General features: G+C 43.9%; 1 protein-coding gene across 1 annotated transcript in view; it reads left to right on the forward strand.

The window, feature by feature from the left end:
* Positions 1-20,810, forward strand: part of FRMD4B (FERM domain containing 4B) — an 83,952-nt gene that overhangs the window by 44,880 nt on the left and 18,262 nt on the right. The window contains exons 8-11 of the mRNA XM_030501162.1: positions 9,226-9,309; positions 10,522-10,587; positions 11,620-11,677; positions 12,593-12,679. Coding sequence (XP_030357022.1) covers positions 9,226-9,309; positions 10,522-10,587; positions 11,620-11,677; positions 12,593-12,679 — 295 coding nt within the window. The remainder of the gene's footprint in view (positions 1-9,225; positions 9,310-10,521; positions 10,588-11,619; positions 11,678-12,592; positions 12,680-20,810) is intronic.

The raw sequence follows: 20,810 nt of genomic DNA on the forward strand, positions 1-20,810 counted from the left end.
GTGGCTGGAATGGAGCCCACCTCGTGTGTACCAGCAACTAACAGGCATGCAGGCTATGGGGCAAGATCAGAGCTGGCCTAAAGAAAGCTCTGAGATGGGTACAGCATGTCTGTCAGCTCCCCAGCACAAACCTTTTTGCTCCATGGACCTGCCCCTATTAGGCTGGTGGAAGGAGACCTGTTGTGAACCATTTACTGGAAGCTCTTTTCCAGGGTCAGTGGGACTGGGGATGAGTTACAAGGGAGCATCCACTCTGGCCTCAAGCAGAGGCAAAAGACCTGAGCACAGTCTTGGGTGCCTCTTTAGCCCTTGAGGATTTCCTTCCACATATATCGGTGGGTGATACAAAAGAGGTGGTGTGTCACCACAGGATTCACTCAGGTCATTGATAAGGTTCCTGTCATAAGCAGCACTGTGGTTTAGTTTTTTATTTTCTTTTCCTTTTTCATGCAAGAGTGCTCTGTAAATGCCTATGCACTGCTATTTACAGAGGCTTTCTCTAGCATGACCCACCGCTCCGTGTGGGCTGTGTCTGCCCTGCTGTAAATCAGTGCTCAGCACTGGCGCTGCTGTTGTGCTCCTTGTGCTCCACGGCTCTTGTTTGCCAAGTGAGTCATTGTGTATTTTATCTCAGCTGCCACTCTGCACACTTTTTCTTTAAATACCTTGCTAGGCACTTGCTCGTGAACCATTAACTGTCTCAGTCAAACTGAACTGTGTGCTTTCCTGAGCTCGCTCTTTTGCAATGAACAGCTAATTTGAGACAAGATGAGCAAGGATTCTTAACTTAGAGCCTGTTTGCTGGGGGGTTGATTATTTATTTCACTTTATTTAGGTTCATCCAATGAACCCAGGTAGTAAATAAACAAGCATAGGGACAGTCATGTTTGATGTGCATTTCATACTATGATTCCCCTACTTGAGAGGTATCAGATACCCACTTTCCCAAGGAGTTCTCTACTTAAGTGAATTTTATACTCGCTTCAGAGAAAGGTGGTTGAAAACTGCAGTGATTTTTCTCTAGCACTGTGCAAGTCTTGCTTTTCTTGATGAGTCGCTGCACTTCGTTTTGGGGGTTATATACCCCAATGTACCATGAGGGAAGGCAGTAGGCGGAGGGGAGACGGGCAGAGAGCTGCTGCACTCCCTCTGCCTGTGCACTTGGGTAGCAGTTGTGAGATGAAAATGTTCTCTCCTGGTGTTTTATTTTTGAATAAAAAGTGGAAATTTGCTGTGTAAACCAGGTACAATGACAAAAAAATATGTGGGTAGGACCCTAATTTTCTGCTAGAATTTAACAGCAAGAGGGTTGTTTTCTACTGGTGCCATGTGTGGATTCATACAGTTAAAGGCAGACGAAAGCATATACAGTCTCTGCAGTGATGTAATTTTAAAGATTTTTTTTTACTATTTCCTATTTTAAAGCAGTTCTGTAGGAGCTCTCAGGGAATTCATATAGTATGCTTGTTATGTAGCACATGAATTAGGCTGAATTAGGTGGCAGCACTGTGGGTGAAATGAGCAAAAAGGATTAGATGAAGAGAAGAAAAAGGATGTTTTCATTAATAATCTGATCTCATGGGATTTACTGTTTGTATATGGCAGTGTAACTTAATATTTACATATAATTATGGCAGTTCAGTAAGGAACACGCATTTTAGATTTCATATGCCTGATGTTCGTGCAGTTTACTGAGGGGTGGCAAAGGGGTGGTTGTGTTTAGTCCTTTTCAGTTGTCCCTCCATGGTCTTGTATTTTCTTTGGTTTTCTTTTCCTTTAAGGAACCGTTAACTCAGAGCAACAGTGCTAGAATGGGTACAACCCAGCCACCTAGGGAGGGCTTTTGTGTGTGCTCTGCATCCAAAGCAGATGAGAAACAAGGCAAGCATGGTGCCAGAAAATACATCGTGTCCCATGCAAGGAACAAGTCAGAGACATATTCCTGTTGTAGCTGTTATGCTTGGAGTAGCATCATGGCATCTACAGCCTTAAGTAAAAGATGCTCTCCCCCTTGTCCGTAGAAATACCCTCAAGCACAGATTCAGCGTTAAAACACATTGCCTTTTCCTGTTGTAAAATTAAATTTCATGGCTTTTGTATCATAATGTGTTCACCTCCTTTCTGCTGAATATCCGGGAAACTTTGTGAGGTGCACAGAGAGTTTCTCCAGTCCTGCTCTGTCAGCGGCAAGCAGGAATTTGGGCTCTGCTCTGACTCCAAACAAGATCCTTGCTTGAAAAAGCAAAAATAAATCTCTCTTGCTTTTCCTTCCCATGGTGGTTGGGATCTATCACGTGGGGTGTGTTTTGTGCTTTGAGGAAATGGAACGACAGCTTTTCAGCCTCAGCTTTTTTGCTTTTGCAGATTTGTCGAGTCTTTATCGTTATTTGGATAATTTACTTTTCTTGTGGTTCCATGTCTGTCTGTATCAGCACACAGGGCTGTGATAACAAGCTTTAAACTCTGTTGCTGTACTCAGACAGGCTAAACCCCACAACTAATATGGCTAAGCTGACTTTTGTGTGAACAGGAAGAAAGCTTGAATGTTAGAAATAACAATCTGCTGTTGCGAGGAAGGGTTTGGGACCCTCTAAGTGTTGTATCAACTGTGAATAGTCCTCTTTTGCTCTGCAGTAAATCCCCAGGTAAAGCAGAGCTGTTCTGCTTCCCATCTGGTCTGATAGAGAAGCACTGCTAACATATGCTGTTGGTATGGCTGAGCAGCTCTATCAATGTGGGTATACTCTACCAGATCCATAACCACCACTAGTGGTAGGTGTGGTGTTCAAGGACCAAAGGGTTTTATCTTCAGAATACTTGTATTTCACGTCAAGAACTGTAGAAGAACATCTGAGAGTTTAGGGCAGGTTCAGGTCGCAGATTTTCACTGGCTATGGAGAGCTGCTTCTTAAGCACCCTGCTCCTCTTCTGCAAAGTAGAAGTATGAACAGTGCCTCATCTGCCAAGGCAGCTCTGGGAGCAGGTCATGTTCTTACTTGTCTGAACTTACTTGTTCTTATGTCCTCAGGTAGAGGTGTATGCATATAGCTGATAGGAGAAACGTTGCTTTTTCCTTGGTGCTCTTGGTCCATCTTCCAAAAGCCAATGAGTAGGGTCACCAAACCCCTGTGAGATCAGTAGGCACTGCTGCCACTCTTACTGAGAGTCAGGCAGGACTTGGGAAGGAGAGAAATTGGCCTAAAGGAGCAGGGCTGGAGCTGGAGGTCAGGTCTGGGGGTCCACAGCTGTGGTCCAGTCTATGCTAAGTGTGGGGAAGGATTGCCCAGCCCCAGCCTTGCTGTGTGTTTGATGCATTTCCCTTGAGCTGTGAGACTAAAGCACAGTACAGGAAACCCATAGCATTGCTGCAGTATAGATGCACAACAAGTCTGGTGTTGAAAAAGCCATCTGCACTGCTTATCGTGGTCCTTTTCACGTACAGGGTTTGGAAGGCTCTTAGAAGTGCTCCTTCAAATACCTTTCTGAGCAGGCAGTTCTAACCTGGTATTCAAGTGGCAGACTTGACAGTCCTGGCCCAGTCCAAGCTCCCTGCTGGCTGGGGGCTAAGGTTTAGCTCTGGTTGCTCTGTGCCAGTGGGAGCCCTTTGTTTATGGCTATTCTGCATCCTGGTCTTCCTTCAGTAGAAAAATAACTTTCTTGAGTGTGCCACCAGACCATAAACTGAAAGGTTGGGAAATGATGGGAAACGTCTGGCATTTGTCACAAAAGAGGGTTTGTCAGAGAGCACGGTTCAAAATCCTGCTGCCAAGATCCTGCTGCTCTGACATACTCAAAAGCTGCTAAATCCATAGGCTCTTCCTGTACATTCCCTGCTCTATCTTCCTTCCCCCCTGTTTTCTCTTGCACTTTTAACCCTGCTCATTTTTTTTTTCTCCTTCTGTTGCCTTGCTGCTTCTTCCTCATGCCTGTTGTGGTACCTTGAAAGGCGGATCAACCTCCATGGAGTGTGAGGTTGCCATGCTCTGCCCTTCCATTTGCTTTAGAACAAACCAAAAGCCCACAGAAAAGGCACCTGCTGGTGCAGCAATCTGGCTGCAGAGTGATGGGCTGTGTTGCTGGCTCTCATCTGTGAATGTGTAGAGTGGGAGCACCTTGGAGATGCTACCCTAAATCTGGTCACTTTAGAAAGTCACTTCAGGACCAGGCTGGGATGAGGGCAGCAACACAGGATGTTCTTGTACTGTTACAGCATTGCTTGTAATCACATAGCAAAGGAATGCAGTGGTTATTCTCAAGAAACAAGACCGTTACTAACATCATCTGAGCAGTGTGACCAGCCCTCTGGAAACTTACACTGTCAAGCTTTCAAGCGTCTAGTCTAATTGTGTGCTGTTTCTGTGTGTTTATTTTGCTAGCTCTAAATATGTTGAACAGAATAGGAAGAAAAAGCCTAATGGAAAGTTTCTGAAGCATCTTCATGATGCAGGGTAATAATTGTATCGTCCTTTAGCAGGGAAATTCCACTCTTCGTTGGAATCTCATACGTGATTCTTAGAAGTATCTGTTGATTTTTAGGTGTCCATGAAGCAACTTTCAAGTTAATGAGTGAGATTGGTTGGTATTTTCTAAAACCAAGGCTGCTCTAAATTCTACCTGTGATGTGCCTAAAATTGAGTTGAAGAATTAACCAAATATAAAATAGCGACATTCGGAAAGACCCAGGAGTGACTTATTCTAATGATCCTGTAACACAAGAGTAAGTATTTAAGGGAGGTCAATAGGCTTTGAGAATAGACGAGAATCACCATACAATGCGCTTACCCAGAGATAAATTCCTACCTTATAAAGTGTTATCACATGGTTTAGCAGAGGCAGACACACCTGCCATTGCGTTAGTCAGTTAAAAGTTGTCTGAAGTCCTGTCTTTATCAAGTTGTTAATATTTACGCAGATGTGGGCTGATAAGCTTTTCTTATAACTTATTATAGTTCAATATATTGCTTTTGCTGCTCTGGGTGTATCTGTTGCTCTTCATGCTTTATCCTAATCTCATTAATCTAAGCTCTCACACCTGCATTAGCAACAGGTATAAGCTGTTTGTGACAGTGGGTGCAGGGAAAAGCCTGGGCAGCTGTTGGCAAATGGTCCTAGTTAGCGCAGCTCTCTGCATCTTTGCCTAGCAGGGGGTGTTGTATCACTTACTATAAGCTGTGGAGATACACTTTCTGTGAGCGTAAATATGTAAGTCTTTTGAGTAACGTGCTTTAGGCAGAGCATGCCATTATAGTTTGGCTTGGTTCCTTCCCAAATTTCTGATGGGGTTTTAGCAAGATGCCTAAAATTTCACTGTAATACCAGTTGTAGGAAGCATGTGGGATTGGTCTTGTCTTGCTGCTAGAGATTGTTTGAATGTGGGAACTTCTATTCATAGTGTGGTACATGGTTAAATGCTGCTGTTGGTTATTTTAGAGACAAGCTGCCCTTCCATCTCCATAGAGCTGGCACTGATGAGCAGGGCATGCTGCATCTAGCCCAACATTTGCTCATGTTGGGACAGAGAGTTAAATATGGACAGTACCAAGAATGCAAGTTGAGGTTCAGCATGAGGAGGGGCTGATGTAGATTTTCAGTTACATTGCCCAGATCAATTCAAGTTCTGCTTGATATCTGCCAGAGATAAAACTCTCATTTAGAGGGTGGAATAGGAAGGAAAGGGTCTGTCTGCATACTGGAAAAATACTTGAGCTGAAAGTTTCCTATATTCTCCTCCTGGGGAATAAACAAACCTTTTGCCAAAAAAAGTTCACTCCCATTGACTGCGGGCGATTTAAGTTGATGCATTGAAATTATGCCAAGAACCACCAGTCAAGAAGCCCCCTCTATAGCAGAGGTCAGATTAAATCCAAGTGGGCCTCTTCGACCTGACAGCCAAGTCCTCCTCCTGCCCTGGTGAGAACTGACCATGGACATGCCAGATATAACACTGGTGTGTTTGCCTGGTAGATAGCGTAGACGGTTGGACATCTGGAGCCGGGGCTGTCCGCCCTGTGATTTCTGTATCATCTTGTGGTCGTTGTGAAACCAAACAGGAACAGGTAATAATTCAAAACGTTGCTCCTGCTATCTGGAGTTGTCACCTCTGGGGATTGGCTGGGTCTCTGAGGGCTTGGGAAAGTGATCCTGAAGGTCAAGGGGAGAACGTGCTTGTGCTCCTCGGTGTAGATGAAATGATAATGAACTCTGTGGAAGGAGGGGGAGGACCATTTGAGGCTTTTATTATCCCTGAAGCCGTGAATCATCCCAAATGCTAATCCTCAGGCATACAGTCAGCAGATCGGTGCTGCTGTGTGCCAGCCTGTGCTGTCTGAAGGCATCCAGCGTGCAAGGAGCTGTGCCCCATTTCTTGCAAGTCTTTTACATTTTTCTAGGATTGTTTCATGCTTTATTTCACAATTATGCAGGGGGGGGAGAAAAACCCTCCTGCGTTTTCTCAGAGACTTTCAGGCGTTATGAGTCCATTTTGATAGACTCCTTCCAGATGTAAATGGATGGGATGGTACATCTAAACCTCAGGCTATGAGGTTGGGTCCGTTCAGGAAGGCAAGTACCAAGGGCCAACTTGGCCTCGTAAAAGAAGTGTATTCTCTGCGATTGTAACAAGTTGGATGGGTTCGTAGGTTGGCACAAGAACAGAGAAGGTCCAGCTCGGCTGTAAGTTGTCAGTTGCCTGCTAACAAACTGCACCAGAGCCTGTGGTTCCGGGTCAGTGCTGGTAGGACCTGCCCTGTGTCATGGCACAGATGTGATTGCAGCTGTTTGGTCACTATATGTCCCAGCTCAGAGCCCACAAACCTTTTTGGGGAGGTGGGTGTGCTGGCTGGTTGGTGCTTAGTTTAAATTCAGTGGTAGACATTTCCATATTGATGAGCTGCTACCCGTCACTCAAGCTTAACTAGTGCCCTCATTTTGGCATTTGATAAGGATAAAGTAAGTTGCTACTCAACCATGTCCAGAGGAAATGGAACCAAAAAACAAGTGGGAAGGCGAGTAGCCCTGCTGGAAGCCACGAACTGTGCAAAAGGTGGCATTTCAGAGCATGGTAGGCTGCCACTGCCAGGGTCTGTGGCATATCTGCAGTCTCAGTGATGAGAAGTCTACTGTCCTGATAATGGTTGGAGAATGAAAGCTTGGGACCTCTTCACCTGGTTGTAGTGGTGACAGCTTGGGAGTCACCTATCTCCCCACCCAACTCCTCTGCTGGAGCTCAGCCTTTGCCTCTCAGCATCAGCTTCCTTAGTGCTTCAGCCCTTGCCTGGGTGATTTGTTGTTTGCTGGCAATGAGGTTTCTAAATACGGGTTTAAAGATCAGCATTAAACCTCCTGTTATTTATTTTGTGAATTTGAGAACGTGTATCTGGAGGAGCAGCCCTTTTGTTTGGAAAATAAACTATTTTGTTATTGCTTCCTTCCTACTCGGCAGTATTTCCCTGCCAGCCCTGACTGCTACAGCAGCCATTGCAGTTAGGAGTCAGCCTTAAAAACAGGAGGAAATTTGTATTTTAATAATGAATTATCCTATGAGTATATGATTGAAGTTGGAAGGGATCTCAGGAGGTCATCTGGCCAAACCTTCTGCTTCAAGAGGAGTCAGCTGTGAGATCAGAACAGGTTGCTCAGGGATTGTTTCTTTAGTTTGGGGTGTTTTGTTCTGGTTTCTGGGGCCTCAGGAGGGTGCACTCTGTCTGCATTTTCAGGCGTCCCTACAAAACCCTCATAATCTACCTTCTCCCTGCAAGCTGAGATGTCCTGCAGCCTTTTGATCCCTTAAAACTGGGCTTTCAAGGGGTGAATAAAAGCCCCTTGGCTTTTGTGAGCATTGGCTGTATTTGTTGGGAGGACAGATCTTGATTCTTTACCCAGCTGTCCCCTTTTGTGGCACTTGGGTGCTGGCCAGCGTGCAAAGAAAAGTGCATATTCCTGGCAGAAGAGTGCCGGCCCGGCAAGCAGCTCCTTGTGCTAATTGACCCCCTTCTTGGCACCTTCATCAAAGACATGGAAGAATAAATAGGCTGTTGATTGAACTGTTTCCTCGTCCCCAGAGGTGGTCCCTCTTAGTCAGGGTTAAGGCACATTTTCAGGGCTGGGGAAGAAGCTTGCAGAGCGATTAGCCTGTGCTCACCAAGGAACAAAAAGCTTTCATTTACTGTGTTTTCCATGCGACATCTGCCATGTGAGATGGAAACGTGGCAGGGGTTTGCTGCAGAGCTTGGTCTGTGGTGCCCACGGAGCGGGTTTCTGTGCTCTGGTCCACTGTGCTGATGCACAGGGTGCTGATTTTGCGGGAAGAGGGGAACATAGCTCAGATGGAATCTCTCATAGAATCTGATGAGAACAGAGGTTAGGAGCAGGAAAGCATCTTCAAGGCAAGCCTGAGTGCTAGAAGTTGAGGCGGATGCTGATGGATGAGACTGGTGCATTCTTTACATAGAAAAGTCGTGTCGGTGCTTGTTGGCGCTGCTATGAAGGCACGCAGAAATCCTGCAGAAATGAGGCATGCAAGTTTCAGCTAATAAATTAATGGAGCATATAAGGAGAAAACATTAACCGTTTTATTTAAAAACCTCCTTACAGGCATCAGTATTCGGCTGGGGTTTGGTGACAAATTGCAGTCACATACTTCAACCCCCTTTATTTCATTCCAGGCTGGACCTGGAGTCCAAAATATTTGACCTTTCTGTAGAGTGAGCAGTCCAGGAGAACTATTTTCAGTGAAAATATTTTAAAGTGTATGAACTGAAACCCTTTGTTGTGTATCAGATCAGTGTTAGACTCCGAGATTTGACAGGTACCATATTGCTTCATGATAATTATTGTCTAGAGGTAGGATTTTAGCTAAAGATAGAGCAGAAATTAGCACTACAAGCTTTGGTTTTGGGCAGAGGCTTTCCTTCTGCAGCTCTTTCTGTGCTCATTCTGCACTCAGCAAATAGAGTGTGTGTGTGGAAAATAAATATTGATACGGTGCTCCCGCCTCAGTGGCCTGAGCATCACGTGTCTGTATAATGAGTTAGAACAGGAGCCTGCACGACACCATATACATCACTGTCATGTGAGAGGGCCTATAGAGTTACATTGCTGTGACAGCCTGATACGGGGCAATGCACCGTGTTCCTGGGTAGCAAATACAGTCCTTTGCTTCTGCTGAAACTAATGATTGCATCTGTGATTCACTAACAGTGACTCTGTGCCATCTTTGGTTTTTAGTGATGAAAACACTAGAAAAGACTTGAAGACACTGCCTGTCTTTCCTACCAAGACGCTGCAGGAGCATCCATCACTCGCATACTGGTAAGCTATTGAATTTAAAATGTAAATCATGGCTATGAGTTGTAATGACAAGATCACTTGTAAACAATTCTGCAAACTCCTTTAAAAGTTTTCAGCCTGTAGGATATAGGAGCTGGAGTTAATTTCTTGTGTTTGAGCATTTCCAGTTTTTAGGTCATAAATTATGCAAGATCTGATGCAAATCCCTCATTGAAAGTTCTCTCAAATTAAATTGCTGGATCAGAAACTGCCGGATCAGAATTTGTGGGGACCACGCATTAGAAAGAGCTGAAATCTGAACTCCAGCCAAGCCTGGGTTTGCAAAGAGCCCCTTGCTCTTCAACTGTCACACAGAGGAGCCTCTGTGGTGGGTTGACCTTGGCTGGCTGCCACATGCCCACCCAGCTGCTCTTCTCAACAGGACGGGGGGAGAAAATAAGCTAAAAAAGGCTGGAAAAAGAAAGGCAGGTCCAGTTTTGTGGGTTGAACCTCCTGTAAAGGAACAGAGCATTTGGGATGCATGAATCAATATTATTGTTTCCTTGGAGCTGATGTCCTTTGTGCAAGTTTGACTCCCTCATTTGTTTCATTTCTTTTAAGCTTGATGTGTACCTGATGGATTTTTCCAGTGTAGCAGTACCTGCTTATGATTCGGGGTTTTTTATTCAGAATAAATACTGCTGGGTTTTTCTTTGCTTTCAAGTGTCTGACACTTAAATGCATATTTTATTTCACATTCTGCTAAAACAAAATGTTGAAATATATAACAGTAAAAATGCAAAAAGGTCATTCCTGACAAATCTATATTCCACCTATGGAATGTCAGAGGAAAAAATATACAGGACTGAAAACATTCCTGGTTTAACTTCTTCTGTCTTACATATGGAGCATTAACCCTCATTTGAAGCTTTGGTCTATTAGAATGTGCAAATGAATTTATACAATTAGTACCATTATTCTGCAGCAGCATCTGCAGCAGAACAGGCTGATCTGAAACGATTTGTTAATTAGTCGGGAACGTGGCATGGGATGGTGGGGATCATCCAGGCGGCTCCACGCTGCCTAATGAGGGGTGGGAAAGAAATGAGTAAGAAACAGAATGTAAAGCAGAGTGTGAAATGTACAGAGGGGCACTCCTCTGCATGCTGAGCAGGCGCCTGAGCTTCCACAGATGCTGTCACACATGAAAAAAGTCCGTGAGCCTCTAAATTGGGTTTTGTGCTTGGTTTGCAGTGAGGACAGAGTAATTGAGCATTACACACAAATTAAAGGTCTGACCAGAGGACAAGCCATTGTTCAGTGAGTATGACACTTGCTAATTTGTGAAGATGATATTTTTACTTTCCTTTTTTTCTTTTTTATTGAGTAATGCCAGTGCAGGATGCTCTCTTCATTATTGCTTACAAACTTTACCATTTGTATCTGTGGGGTTCATTTCTTACTGAGTTATATTTCAAAGTGAAGCTATTTGAAGTTTCATTTTCACAGGCTGGCAGTTAAGGTTGGGTGTGCTCCTTCAGATACCTCAAATAGAAAAGCAATTATTTGGACCTTACTTTATTGGAAGACTCTTTTCCATACCCTGCTTGATATCAGTTAGTTTTCACACCAAACTCTTAAGGGCAGGTATTACCTCAGGTCCAGTAAAAAATCCAAATGCATATTTGTTGAAATGTTCAGAATTTGGCTTTTCGAAGAACAAGGTTTCCCAAGATGCATACAGAGCCTGTGCAACTTTATTTTTAATTTACTGTTAATATTACTGTACTTCCTACAGGCAAATGCAGTGTGCTGTGCTTGAGGTGATAGCCATGGTTGCATGATGTAGACAACTTGTTTTCCTCATGTACCTCAATGCCTGTAACTGTCTCAACAATTCAAGGGCTTCTTTCAAGAGGAACAAGGGAAAAGGTTGTCTGAATTGCCTCGCGAAACAGTGGTACAACTGCTTAAACACTTTCATTTGGAGCCTATCCATTGCAACCAGAGCACCGTAATGGAATAATTATGAGTACATCTTTACTATCAATATTTCCCAAAAGGCTCATGTGTTCAGTTCAGAGTCTTTACTTTGTTTTGTGACCTTTTGATAAGAGATTGAATATTTTGCTGTATGAGAGATTTTGCATTTGCTTTAGCTGAGCCAAAATATCACATCTTCCCCCAAGCCAGGATGCTTTTTCCTGAAAACAGGGGTCTTAATAATTGAAGACCTTCAAAATATGCAAATGATAAATGACATGTTCTGAATGTATGTGTGAAAAAAAGTATGTTAATAGATGTTGTTCCCTCCAGAGAAAATCATCTGATACGCTATAAATCTGTCTACAGGTACATGAAAGTTGTGGAAGCTTTGCCAACATATGGAGTTCATTACTATGGAGTAAAGGTTAGTAAATGCCCATAGATAATGTGATTGCTCAGCTTATTGCCTGTGATTACATTCCTATAGGAGCAGTTTGATGATTCAGTACCCTTCTCTCAGTATTAAACTCTGCATTTTTCAACCTCTGTAATTTTTCCCCTTCATTATTCTTTAAGAATTGTTTCCAGAGAGCAACAAAGTATTACGTGCTACAGAAGATGGAAAGGAATCTTCATAAAACTTTTTCTAATCCAATCAGGAGCTAAATTCTTATCTTAATTAAACTGGATATCACTTCTAGGTCCAAAGCAGTTAATAGTTCCCTTAGAGGCATTTCTAATCAAGATTAGAAAAAAACACAGTGTAGAAAAGACTGCTTTTAATGGCAGGTGACTAGTGGGGAAGTGCTGGGAAATATTTTTGGAGGCTGATGGAAACACACTGTTTATTCCCATTTGTAGAGCAGAGCCTGGGCCAAAGTGCTTTGTGCAGAAGAGCTCAGCAGAGATGATGTCTCCTTACTTTGAGTCATGGCCATGACTGTGGTACCCGAGAAGCTGATGTTTCGTGCTGTTCTCTCCTCCTGTGGCTGGCTGTGCCTGAATTGAGTGGATGCAGTCATTGGCCACAGTTTTTTCTGTCCCATATCCTTTCCCCCTCACAGCCACTCCTGCAGTGACACCACGATGTTATGGCAGCACTGTTGCTTTTCTTTTGTCCACTGTGCACAACTACCACCCAGTTTCTTGCCTCTGCCTCAGAAGGCAGAGGGAGAAAGTTCCAGCATTCACTCCAGCAATCCACTTCACATAAATTTGTTTGCAAAGAAAATGTGTGTTCTGTACCTACTTATACTTGTCACAGGAAGAAATGGGCTGTAATCTTGGAATTGTGTAATTCTTAAGTAGCTCTTGGTTCACGTAGATGTCCATTTTTCAGGATAAACAAGGAATCCCGTGGTGGCTTGGAATTAGCTACAAAGGAATAGGCCAGTACGACTTACAAGACAAAGTTAATCCCAGAAAAGTAAGTTTTCTGCATCTGATTTTTTTGGAGGGGTAGGTGGGATGGTGTTACATGTCAGAGTAAATGACCAAGGGTTGGAGGCCGAAGGAGAATTCTGCTGGCACTGAGACAGTAGAAGTCTCTCGCGCAGATAGTGAAAACTCCTTTGAGAGCTTTGACTCATGTGTTGTCTTCAGTTTGTCTCAAGACAGTCTGGACAGGAATTTTGGCAGCCTCCAGGATAACTATCTAAGTATGAAGCAACTGGGTTTCTGCAAATCGAAAGCTAAAGGTCTTGTACTCAAGCAGTGTTTTCACTTGGCTTTCGTAGGTGTTTTTTGTGTGTGAAGTGATAAAAGGCTCCACTGATATCTGTGAAATACAAGGGGAACTGCGGGAAACTGTAGGCCTGCTTAAGCAACTGTATGTTTCCATGATGCAATGAATTGTAAGGGGGGATTGAGAGTAAATGCCAAATACTGGTGGTTGCTCTTCTCTTTTTCCACACGCTCTCCAGTGTGTCTCCGTCAGAGTGAGCTCTGCCAGCAACCTCCCTTGTTGTTTAAACAGGGAAGAAGGTCCTGTATTGCACTGCTGGCTCCCTCAGCCCCCATCAGCAAGCCCTAACAGGCTCTTCTGCCACCAGCCTTGGAAACCCCTCGTGCAGCTCAAGCACACGATGTGTTGGGAGCTCGCCCAGTCCTGTAGCTGCATTAATCTCCCTGCGACAGGACTGAGCCCTGAAAGTCTTTGAAGTGTTGTTTAACCTACTTGGCTGTGGGGAAGAACCAGGACTGCACGTGCAGGAGCCACGCTGTTGGTCTGAGTGGTTTCTTTCTGGTCATGTCTTCATTGAAACATCTAAGACGTGAGGAGATGAAGACCTGGGGTTTTTGCTGTTCTCCTACTCCGGGAATGATCTGGGCAGGAGTTCACATGAAGTGTGTGCTTCCTGCCAGGGACTTTTACATTTGCAAAATTATATTGTTTAGTGTATTTGTGCCAAAAAATACAGCTTAACAAAACTTCCTTGTGAAGAGTAATTCTCCTTCAAGCTTCCAAATTGATCTCCTTTTCCAGAGCAGGCTATGACTTGGGGTTTTTTGGTACATTTATATACCTGTGTGTCCAAGGTTGAACTCGTACGTCCTTCCTTTGCGTTGTTTAGTAAAGCACATAGTTTCATCCCAAGACTGTCTTATCATGCCTGTTCCAAATGACAGAAGGGGAACCCTAGAAAATCAAGTCAACATTAATGCAGGCAGTGATTGTCAAATGAAGGCATCAAGGAGCTCCTCTTGCTCTTCAGCACTGTTTTTAGGCAACATCTACAAGATTTTCTGGTCAGGTCAAACACACGTTGTTCTCTAGCCAAGATGTCCAGCTGTGACCAGCAGTGATGTCCAAGAAGATGCAGCCTGCCTGGCTAGAAGCATTGCTTCGCCAAGCAGTTTTTACGCCTGTGGGATTTCAGTTTACAACATCAACCAGGCAGATTAAGAAAAGTTTTTAAGGTCAGCAGGGCCCAGATACCAAGTCACACCCTGTACAGTTAGTTACAAGGCGTTGCCTTTGAATTGAGCTGTGTTTAAGAAAAATGAAATAAAAACCAAAGGTCACCTCTGCAGTGGAAGTGTTACAATGGAAATTATAATAGTTGTCTACTTTACTGTAATTATACAACAGGAAATAGAGATTAAAAAGAAAGGTGGGAGAGAGGACCCTAAATGCAAAGGGAAGGTTTAATGCCAATAAGCTGATTGAAAAAGTGGGGCTGGGTATGGCTGTAGTGTCCTTATGGGTTCGTGTCTGGTGTCAATAGGAGGAGACAAAAATTACTTAAGCCCACAGGTTGTCCTGAATCATGACAACTTTTAATGTGTGGCGAAATATGCAGACAGTTTCTTTATACAAAAAAGTGTTTCAGGGTTTGAAATACAAAATGCGCTTCTGACATGATCCATGGGAATCAGATCACTTTCAGAGGAAAAGCAGATGCTGGGTGTAGAGAGGCACCCACATCTAGATTTGGTTTTGGAGTTAAAATATTGGATACTGCTGTTTATTCCAGTGATGCAGCACACAGAAGTTTTCTTTTAATCAGTATTGTTGCTTGTTCATATTTACGATTGTATCAGAATGTATTTCAGAGCAAGAAGAATCTGTATAGCTTTGCCTGAATCTCTTGAGGAGTTAGCAAGTACAGTCCTTTCCAAAGCAGCAGGCAAGAGAGGAGTAGGCATGTAAACTATGCCTGTCTTTTGGAGCAGAGATGCCAGTTCTGCTGGATTTAGCAGAATTTTCTTGCTTTGCTTTTCAGGATGGAGCCAAACTCATAACTGCCATGTGCTGGTGTTATCCTGGTGTTTATACTGCGGATCAAAAGTGCTGTTATGTTTATCCCTAGCCATCTGGGAATGACCATCCTTATTGTGCACTTTTTCAGTTAGTGATGTTTGAATATCCAAGCAGTTGATTAACGCAATAAAAGGGAAAGGCTGAGTCCAAGTCTAATGAAGGCCAAGCTGGCCTTTCCTAGGTTTAAAGGTAGAAGTGATCTCTGGGTGTGCAAACCTCTCTGATATCGGATGCAGTGGGAAAGCTGCTGAGTTTCAGGTGGGAGGCTTTGAACAAGAACTGGTGCCTGTGCTTCAGCAGAGTTCACACCAGGCAGGTATATTCTGCTCCCTCTGTCTTTTCTGTAGTGCTAATGGCTGCATTTGCTTAATGTTTTTATCACAGGCATTTGGTAAGAGCCAAGTCCATATCCAGAATAAGATTTAAAACATAATAATAAAAAAAATATATATATAAAATTAACTGCACTCATTAATTCAGTGTCAACTAAATCTCAACAAATAAAACCATCCTCCACAAAAAGTGAAATCTTTTGGCTTTATCCAAGTATGTCTTTAGGCAAAGAGACCTAAATATGAGCCTTGGAGCATAGTGGTTATCCCAAGATTTTGTTATTGGATCAACACTGTTGTGTGAAGTCCAAGGCTGAGAATTCTTCACAGGAAACAACTTGCAGGACAGACCTGGATGAAGCAATCTCCAGATCGGTATCGCCTAGCCTTGCCGATGCTTGCGCATGTACCGTCAATCATCCATGAGGGGAATGTGTGGTGTTAGAGAGGACAGTGTGTAACTCAGGGCTGGACCAGGAGAACCTGCCGTGGCTGTCTGTCTGTGCAAAGCTGGCTGGGGAGGTTTGAGTCCAGCTATTAATATTTTGCTGGTTGACCCAAGATGGTTTGGAGAAGTAAATCACTCCTGAAAGCTTGTATTGCTTTGGAAGTGGTTTCTAGCAAAGCAAACCTGTGGTGTACCCCTCACCTGAGACTGTGAGCTGATGGGCACCAAGGGAAGCACTGTGCTGCACCTCTGGAATAGACTGAAAATGGAGAATAATTTTTTGTGTCATTTACAAAAATAGTCTTTTTCTTTGTAGATAAAAGCAGTGGCTCTGCACTGGCTGGAGGTTACACTGAGCTTAGTTGATTATAATCCTCATAGGGTATAAGAAAGACTGGGTTTGGCAAGACATGTTCAGATTTCAGCTGGGATTAACTTTGCAGTCCTGCTGCTTTGCAAACATATTCTCCCTTCAGCTGCAGTTAACACCAAGAAATGCCTTCTGTTTGGAGAAATGACTCCTGCTTGCTATAGGGTGGCATGCCAAGATCCTGTCCCTAGTCTCCTCTGAATCAATTAGGAAAAACATAAACCAGGCCCCAGGACTTCATTTGTTTCAAAACAGAATGCATCTCCCTTGTATCTCTACCCCTGTTCTTCTCACGGGTGAGATAAACATTGTGTCGTCTTGTTTATGGAGCATGTATTAGGGTATTGAATTGAGTTTATTCTGCATTCAGCCAACATGTGGCGATCCTCTGAGGGATGGGAATTTGAGAAGGCAGCTTGCTGGCTTTTTGACTTGTTCTCCCACTTTATTGTGTTTCTGTGGGCAACTCCCTGGTAATAAATGAGCTATAATATCTGAAGAGAACTTATCTTGCTATGGTATTGTTTCAGATTTACAAAGAGTTCAATTCTACTGATGGTTGTCTTGAATACATTATATTCTCGGAAGTGTTTTTATTAGAGTACACTGGTTTTGAAATGGGTGATATTTGTCATAGAATGGTTTGGGTTGGAACAGAACTTAAAGCTCATCCAGTTCCCACCCACTTTGCACTAGACCAGTTTGCTCCAAGCCTCTGTGTCCAACCTGGCCTTGAACACTGCCGGGGATGGGGCTGCCACAGTTTCTCTGGGCACCCTGTGCCAGGGCCTCACCACCCTCACAGGGAATAATTTGTTCCTGATATCTTATCTAAATCTACTTCTTTCAGTTTAAAGCCATTCCCCTTTGCCTATCCCTGCATGCCCTCGTAAGAGCTTTCTTGCTGGCTCCCTGTCGGTACCGAAAAGAGTTGCTCTAAGATCTCCCCAGAGCCTTTTCTGAACAAGCCCAGCTCTCTCAACCTGTCTCCACAGGAGAGGAGCTGCAGCCTGGACAAGAGAAGGCTCTGAGGAGAGCAGCCATCCAGATTATTCCTTATCCACCAAGTGGTCCATCCATCAAATCCATGTCTCTCCAGTTTAGAGACAAGGATATCATGCAGGACAGTGTCAAATGCTTTGCAGAAGTCCAGGTCGATGACGTCAGTTGCTCTTCCCTTATCCACCAATGCTGTAACCCCATCATAGAAGGCCACCAAATTTGTGAGGCATGATTTGCCTATAGTGAAGCCCTGTTGTCTGTCACCAGTCACCTCCTCATTTTCCATGTGTCTTAGCATAGTTTCAGGGAGAATCTGCTCCATGATCTTGCCAGGCACCAATGTGAGACTGACCAGGCTGTAGTTCGCTGAGTCTTATTTTTTTCCCTTTCTAAAAATGAGGGTTGTGTTTCCCCTTTTCCAGTCAGTGAGAACTTTGCTGCCACGACTTCTCAGATATGATGGATAGTGGCTTAGCCACTTCTTCCACTAGTTCCTTGGAACCATGGATGCATCTCATCCCATGGACTTGTGCACCCTCAGGTTCCCTAGATGATCTCGGACCTGGTCTTCTTACAGTGCATGGTTCCCAGTCCCTGCCTTTGCCTTCTGCGAGTTGGGTGGTGTGGCTGGAGCTCTTGCCAGTCAAGATTGAGGCAAAAATGTCATGGAGTACCTCAGCCTTCTCCATACCCCAGGTTACCAGGCCTGCCATTTCCTTCTGAAGAGAGCCCACGTTTTCCCTAGTCTTCCTTTTATCAGCAAGGTACCTATAGCAGCTTTTCTTGTTGCCCTTGATGTCCTCGGCCAGATTTAATTCCATCAGGGCTTTCGCTTTCCTAACCTGATCCCTGGATGCTCATCAGTGTTACCACCCTCTGTAGACTTCCTTTTTGTGTCAGAATTTGTCCAGGCCCTCCTTGTTCATCCACACAGGCTTCCTAGTGTTTTTGCCTGACTTACTCTTTGTTGGGATGCATCACTCCTGAGCTTGGAGGCAGTATTATGACATTTTCCTTTGAATTCTACATATACTAAGAGCTGATGCTGGAAGTTTTTCCTTGCAGGATATTTACTTAATGTAGATTTGCTGTCCTGCTTTGCTGAATGGTTCAGAACACAACAGCATTTGTACAGGCTTCTCAGCAGGTGGATCTCATTAGGCAGAGATTTCTTTTACAGTGTTTATTTCTCACCAAGTGGAAGGCATTGATTTAAACATAAGATACTAAGCTTGCATAATTATTTAAAATAAACACAGAGCTGTTAGAAGACTGCTCTGAAATTCAGTTCCTTCCAGATGTGTGGAAAGTTGAGTGTCACCTGCCCCAAAACACATGTTTTGAGGCAGTTTGGTGCTGAGAGATCTCTCATTAATGCCAATGCTAGTGAGAACCAGGTATAATGTATTAGAAAAAAATGTGATTGAAGAGGTTTTTTTTTTTTAGAGGACTGGCTTAATATGCAAGAGATGAAGGATGCCTCTGGGTGAGCTCTGCCAATTTATGCTGGCACAGGTAGGAGCCGTCTGCCTCCTTCTCTTAGAAGTTGCTGCAGGTGTGGCAGTTTGGCTCTCCTGCCATCTCCTCAAATGCTTCCCTCCATAGTCAGGCATAGCAATTAAAAAAAATAAGGAAAATAATAAAAATTAACAGTAATAGTAGTAGTAGTAGTAACAATAATAATAATGATATGTCAGTTGGAGGTAGTATGCCAGACTGCAAACTGCAGTGGAGGGGCTGAAACACAGCCCTTCTTCTAGTGTTGCCGCCAGGGTGGTAATTTCCTTCATCGGGGTGGGGTGCATTCCTGTGGGCAGAAATCTTTTATGTTTCCTTGGTCTGAATTGCCAGATTTGTCTGAAGATTGCCGTTCCCAGCCTATTCCTGGGGTGCTGGTTGGCAAACCTCCTTACAGGCACCGCACGTACCACGAGGTGCTTTGAATGTGCTTCCCGAGGGAAAGGCTGCTGCAAACGCTGCAGCATGGTTTGTGCTTCCACACCGGCCTTACCCAGTGGGTGGAAATTCAGAGATCTCTGTAATTTAGCTCTTGGGTCAGAATTTGCCATCAACCTTGGAAACATCCCACGTACAACCCTGGCCGGTGTGATGCCCGGGGCTGGGGCAGCAGTGCTTGGACACACAACCCCTGCAGCCAGTTCTAAGGGGATTTTCAAGGGGATTTTCACCTCCTTGGAAAAAAAAAGGTATATGTTTTTCAAACAAAATGCATCATGCTGATAGGAATATTAAGCAGAGGGCCCCTGAGCAGCCCTCTTGTATCTCTCTCAAGGCAGGGGTTCTGCCAGCTCCTGCCTGCAATACTGATGGGGCTGTTTTCCTGCTGTCAGGCCCAGACAAACTTGCCTTTTATTCAAAACTGGATGCGAGATCAGCCAGGTAAAAACCCAGCTGCTTCTTTTATTAAGGTGTCTCACTACTTAAGCTGTCTGTGTCTGCTTTGTGTCTCGTTAGACTACAATTACAGCTCTTTTTGTATGGGAAAAGAGGGTTAGGAGGGTGATATCTTTTTGTTCAGTGTGTTGTAGTATCTCAGAGAGGATCACAGTTGAAATGGAGGAAGCTTAAAAATCCTGGGCTGAAAAAGCAGCAGCTGGGTGGTAGGGGTCTGGCTGGTGCACAAAGGTGTGATCAGAGAGTTTTGCACCTCCTTGTCCAAAAAGACACAGGAATTAAACCTTGGCCAGGCCAAACTCTGCCTGCAGAGTCGGACAGGCACCCCCAGCTACACTTAGTGGGAGTTTTCAGGAGCCTTTAAAGATCTGGCAATCTAAATGGATGGGAAGGCTATTAAGAAAACATTCATTAGCTCAGGTGGACCTAATCATCTGGTTAGAGGGAACATACATTGCAAAACTTCCATAAAAAACATTGTAATTATTCCTAATTGTTCTTCCAGCCTCAAAAACCAGCTTCAGACTTTATTTTTTTTACAACTCTTTTGTCTTCTTAATATGCATGTAGTTTAGCTAAGATTGAAATTAGGAATGATTTAGAAACATGTCTATACAGAGTTAAGAAGTATTTAAAGGGAGCAGGAAAACTCTAGTGCAGTGACAATTTGAGTATTGCCTTTTGACCACAATTTAGAAGAATTTTATTGGAAGGAGTTTATAGAATTTCATTTGGCTTACTCTGCTTTATTACTTCTTCCCCTTCCCCCTTGTTTGTATTGAGGCCTTTTTCCTTTTGTCTTCGTGAATCCAGACATGTTAGGCAGAAACTCATTAATACATTCGTTCTTGATTATTTTGAAGTGCAGTTACATACATATTACTAGCCCATTGGCCTTTTGTTTTAAGGACTCAACTGTGGGAGGGTTTGTTAGAGGAGTTGATTGCTAAGGAGCTTACATTGTTCTGGAGTGAGATAGCTTAGGGATGGAGCACTTTTAAGTCCATTAAGAACAAAATATGTCCTGTGAGCAGGATTTCAAATACCGCTTCTCCCATCTCTCCTGCCTCAGAGCAGCAGAAGAGGGGAGCTGGAGTTATCCCTGTCCTACTACATGTCTTTGGGCAAGGAGGCAAATGTCTTTGTGTTGAATATACCCGGCTGCAAATGCTTGGGGCGCCTGTCAGCTCCTCCTTGGCCTGGGATGGATCTCACAGGGTGGGGAGG

The sequence above is a fragment of the Strigops habroptila genome, chromosome 11 (genome assembly GCF_004027225.2).
Source record: "Strigops habroptila isolate Jane chromosome 11, bStrHab1.2.pri, whole genome shotgun sequence".
Taxonomy (NCBI): Eukaryota; Metazoa; Chordata; class Aves; order Psittaciformes; family Psittacidae; genus Strigops; species Strigops habroptila.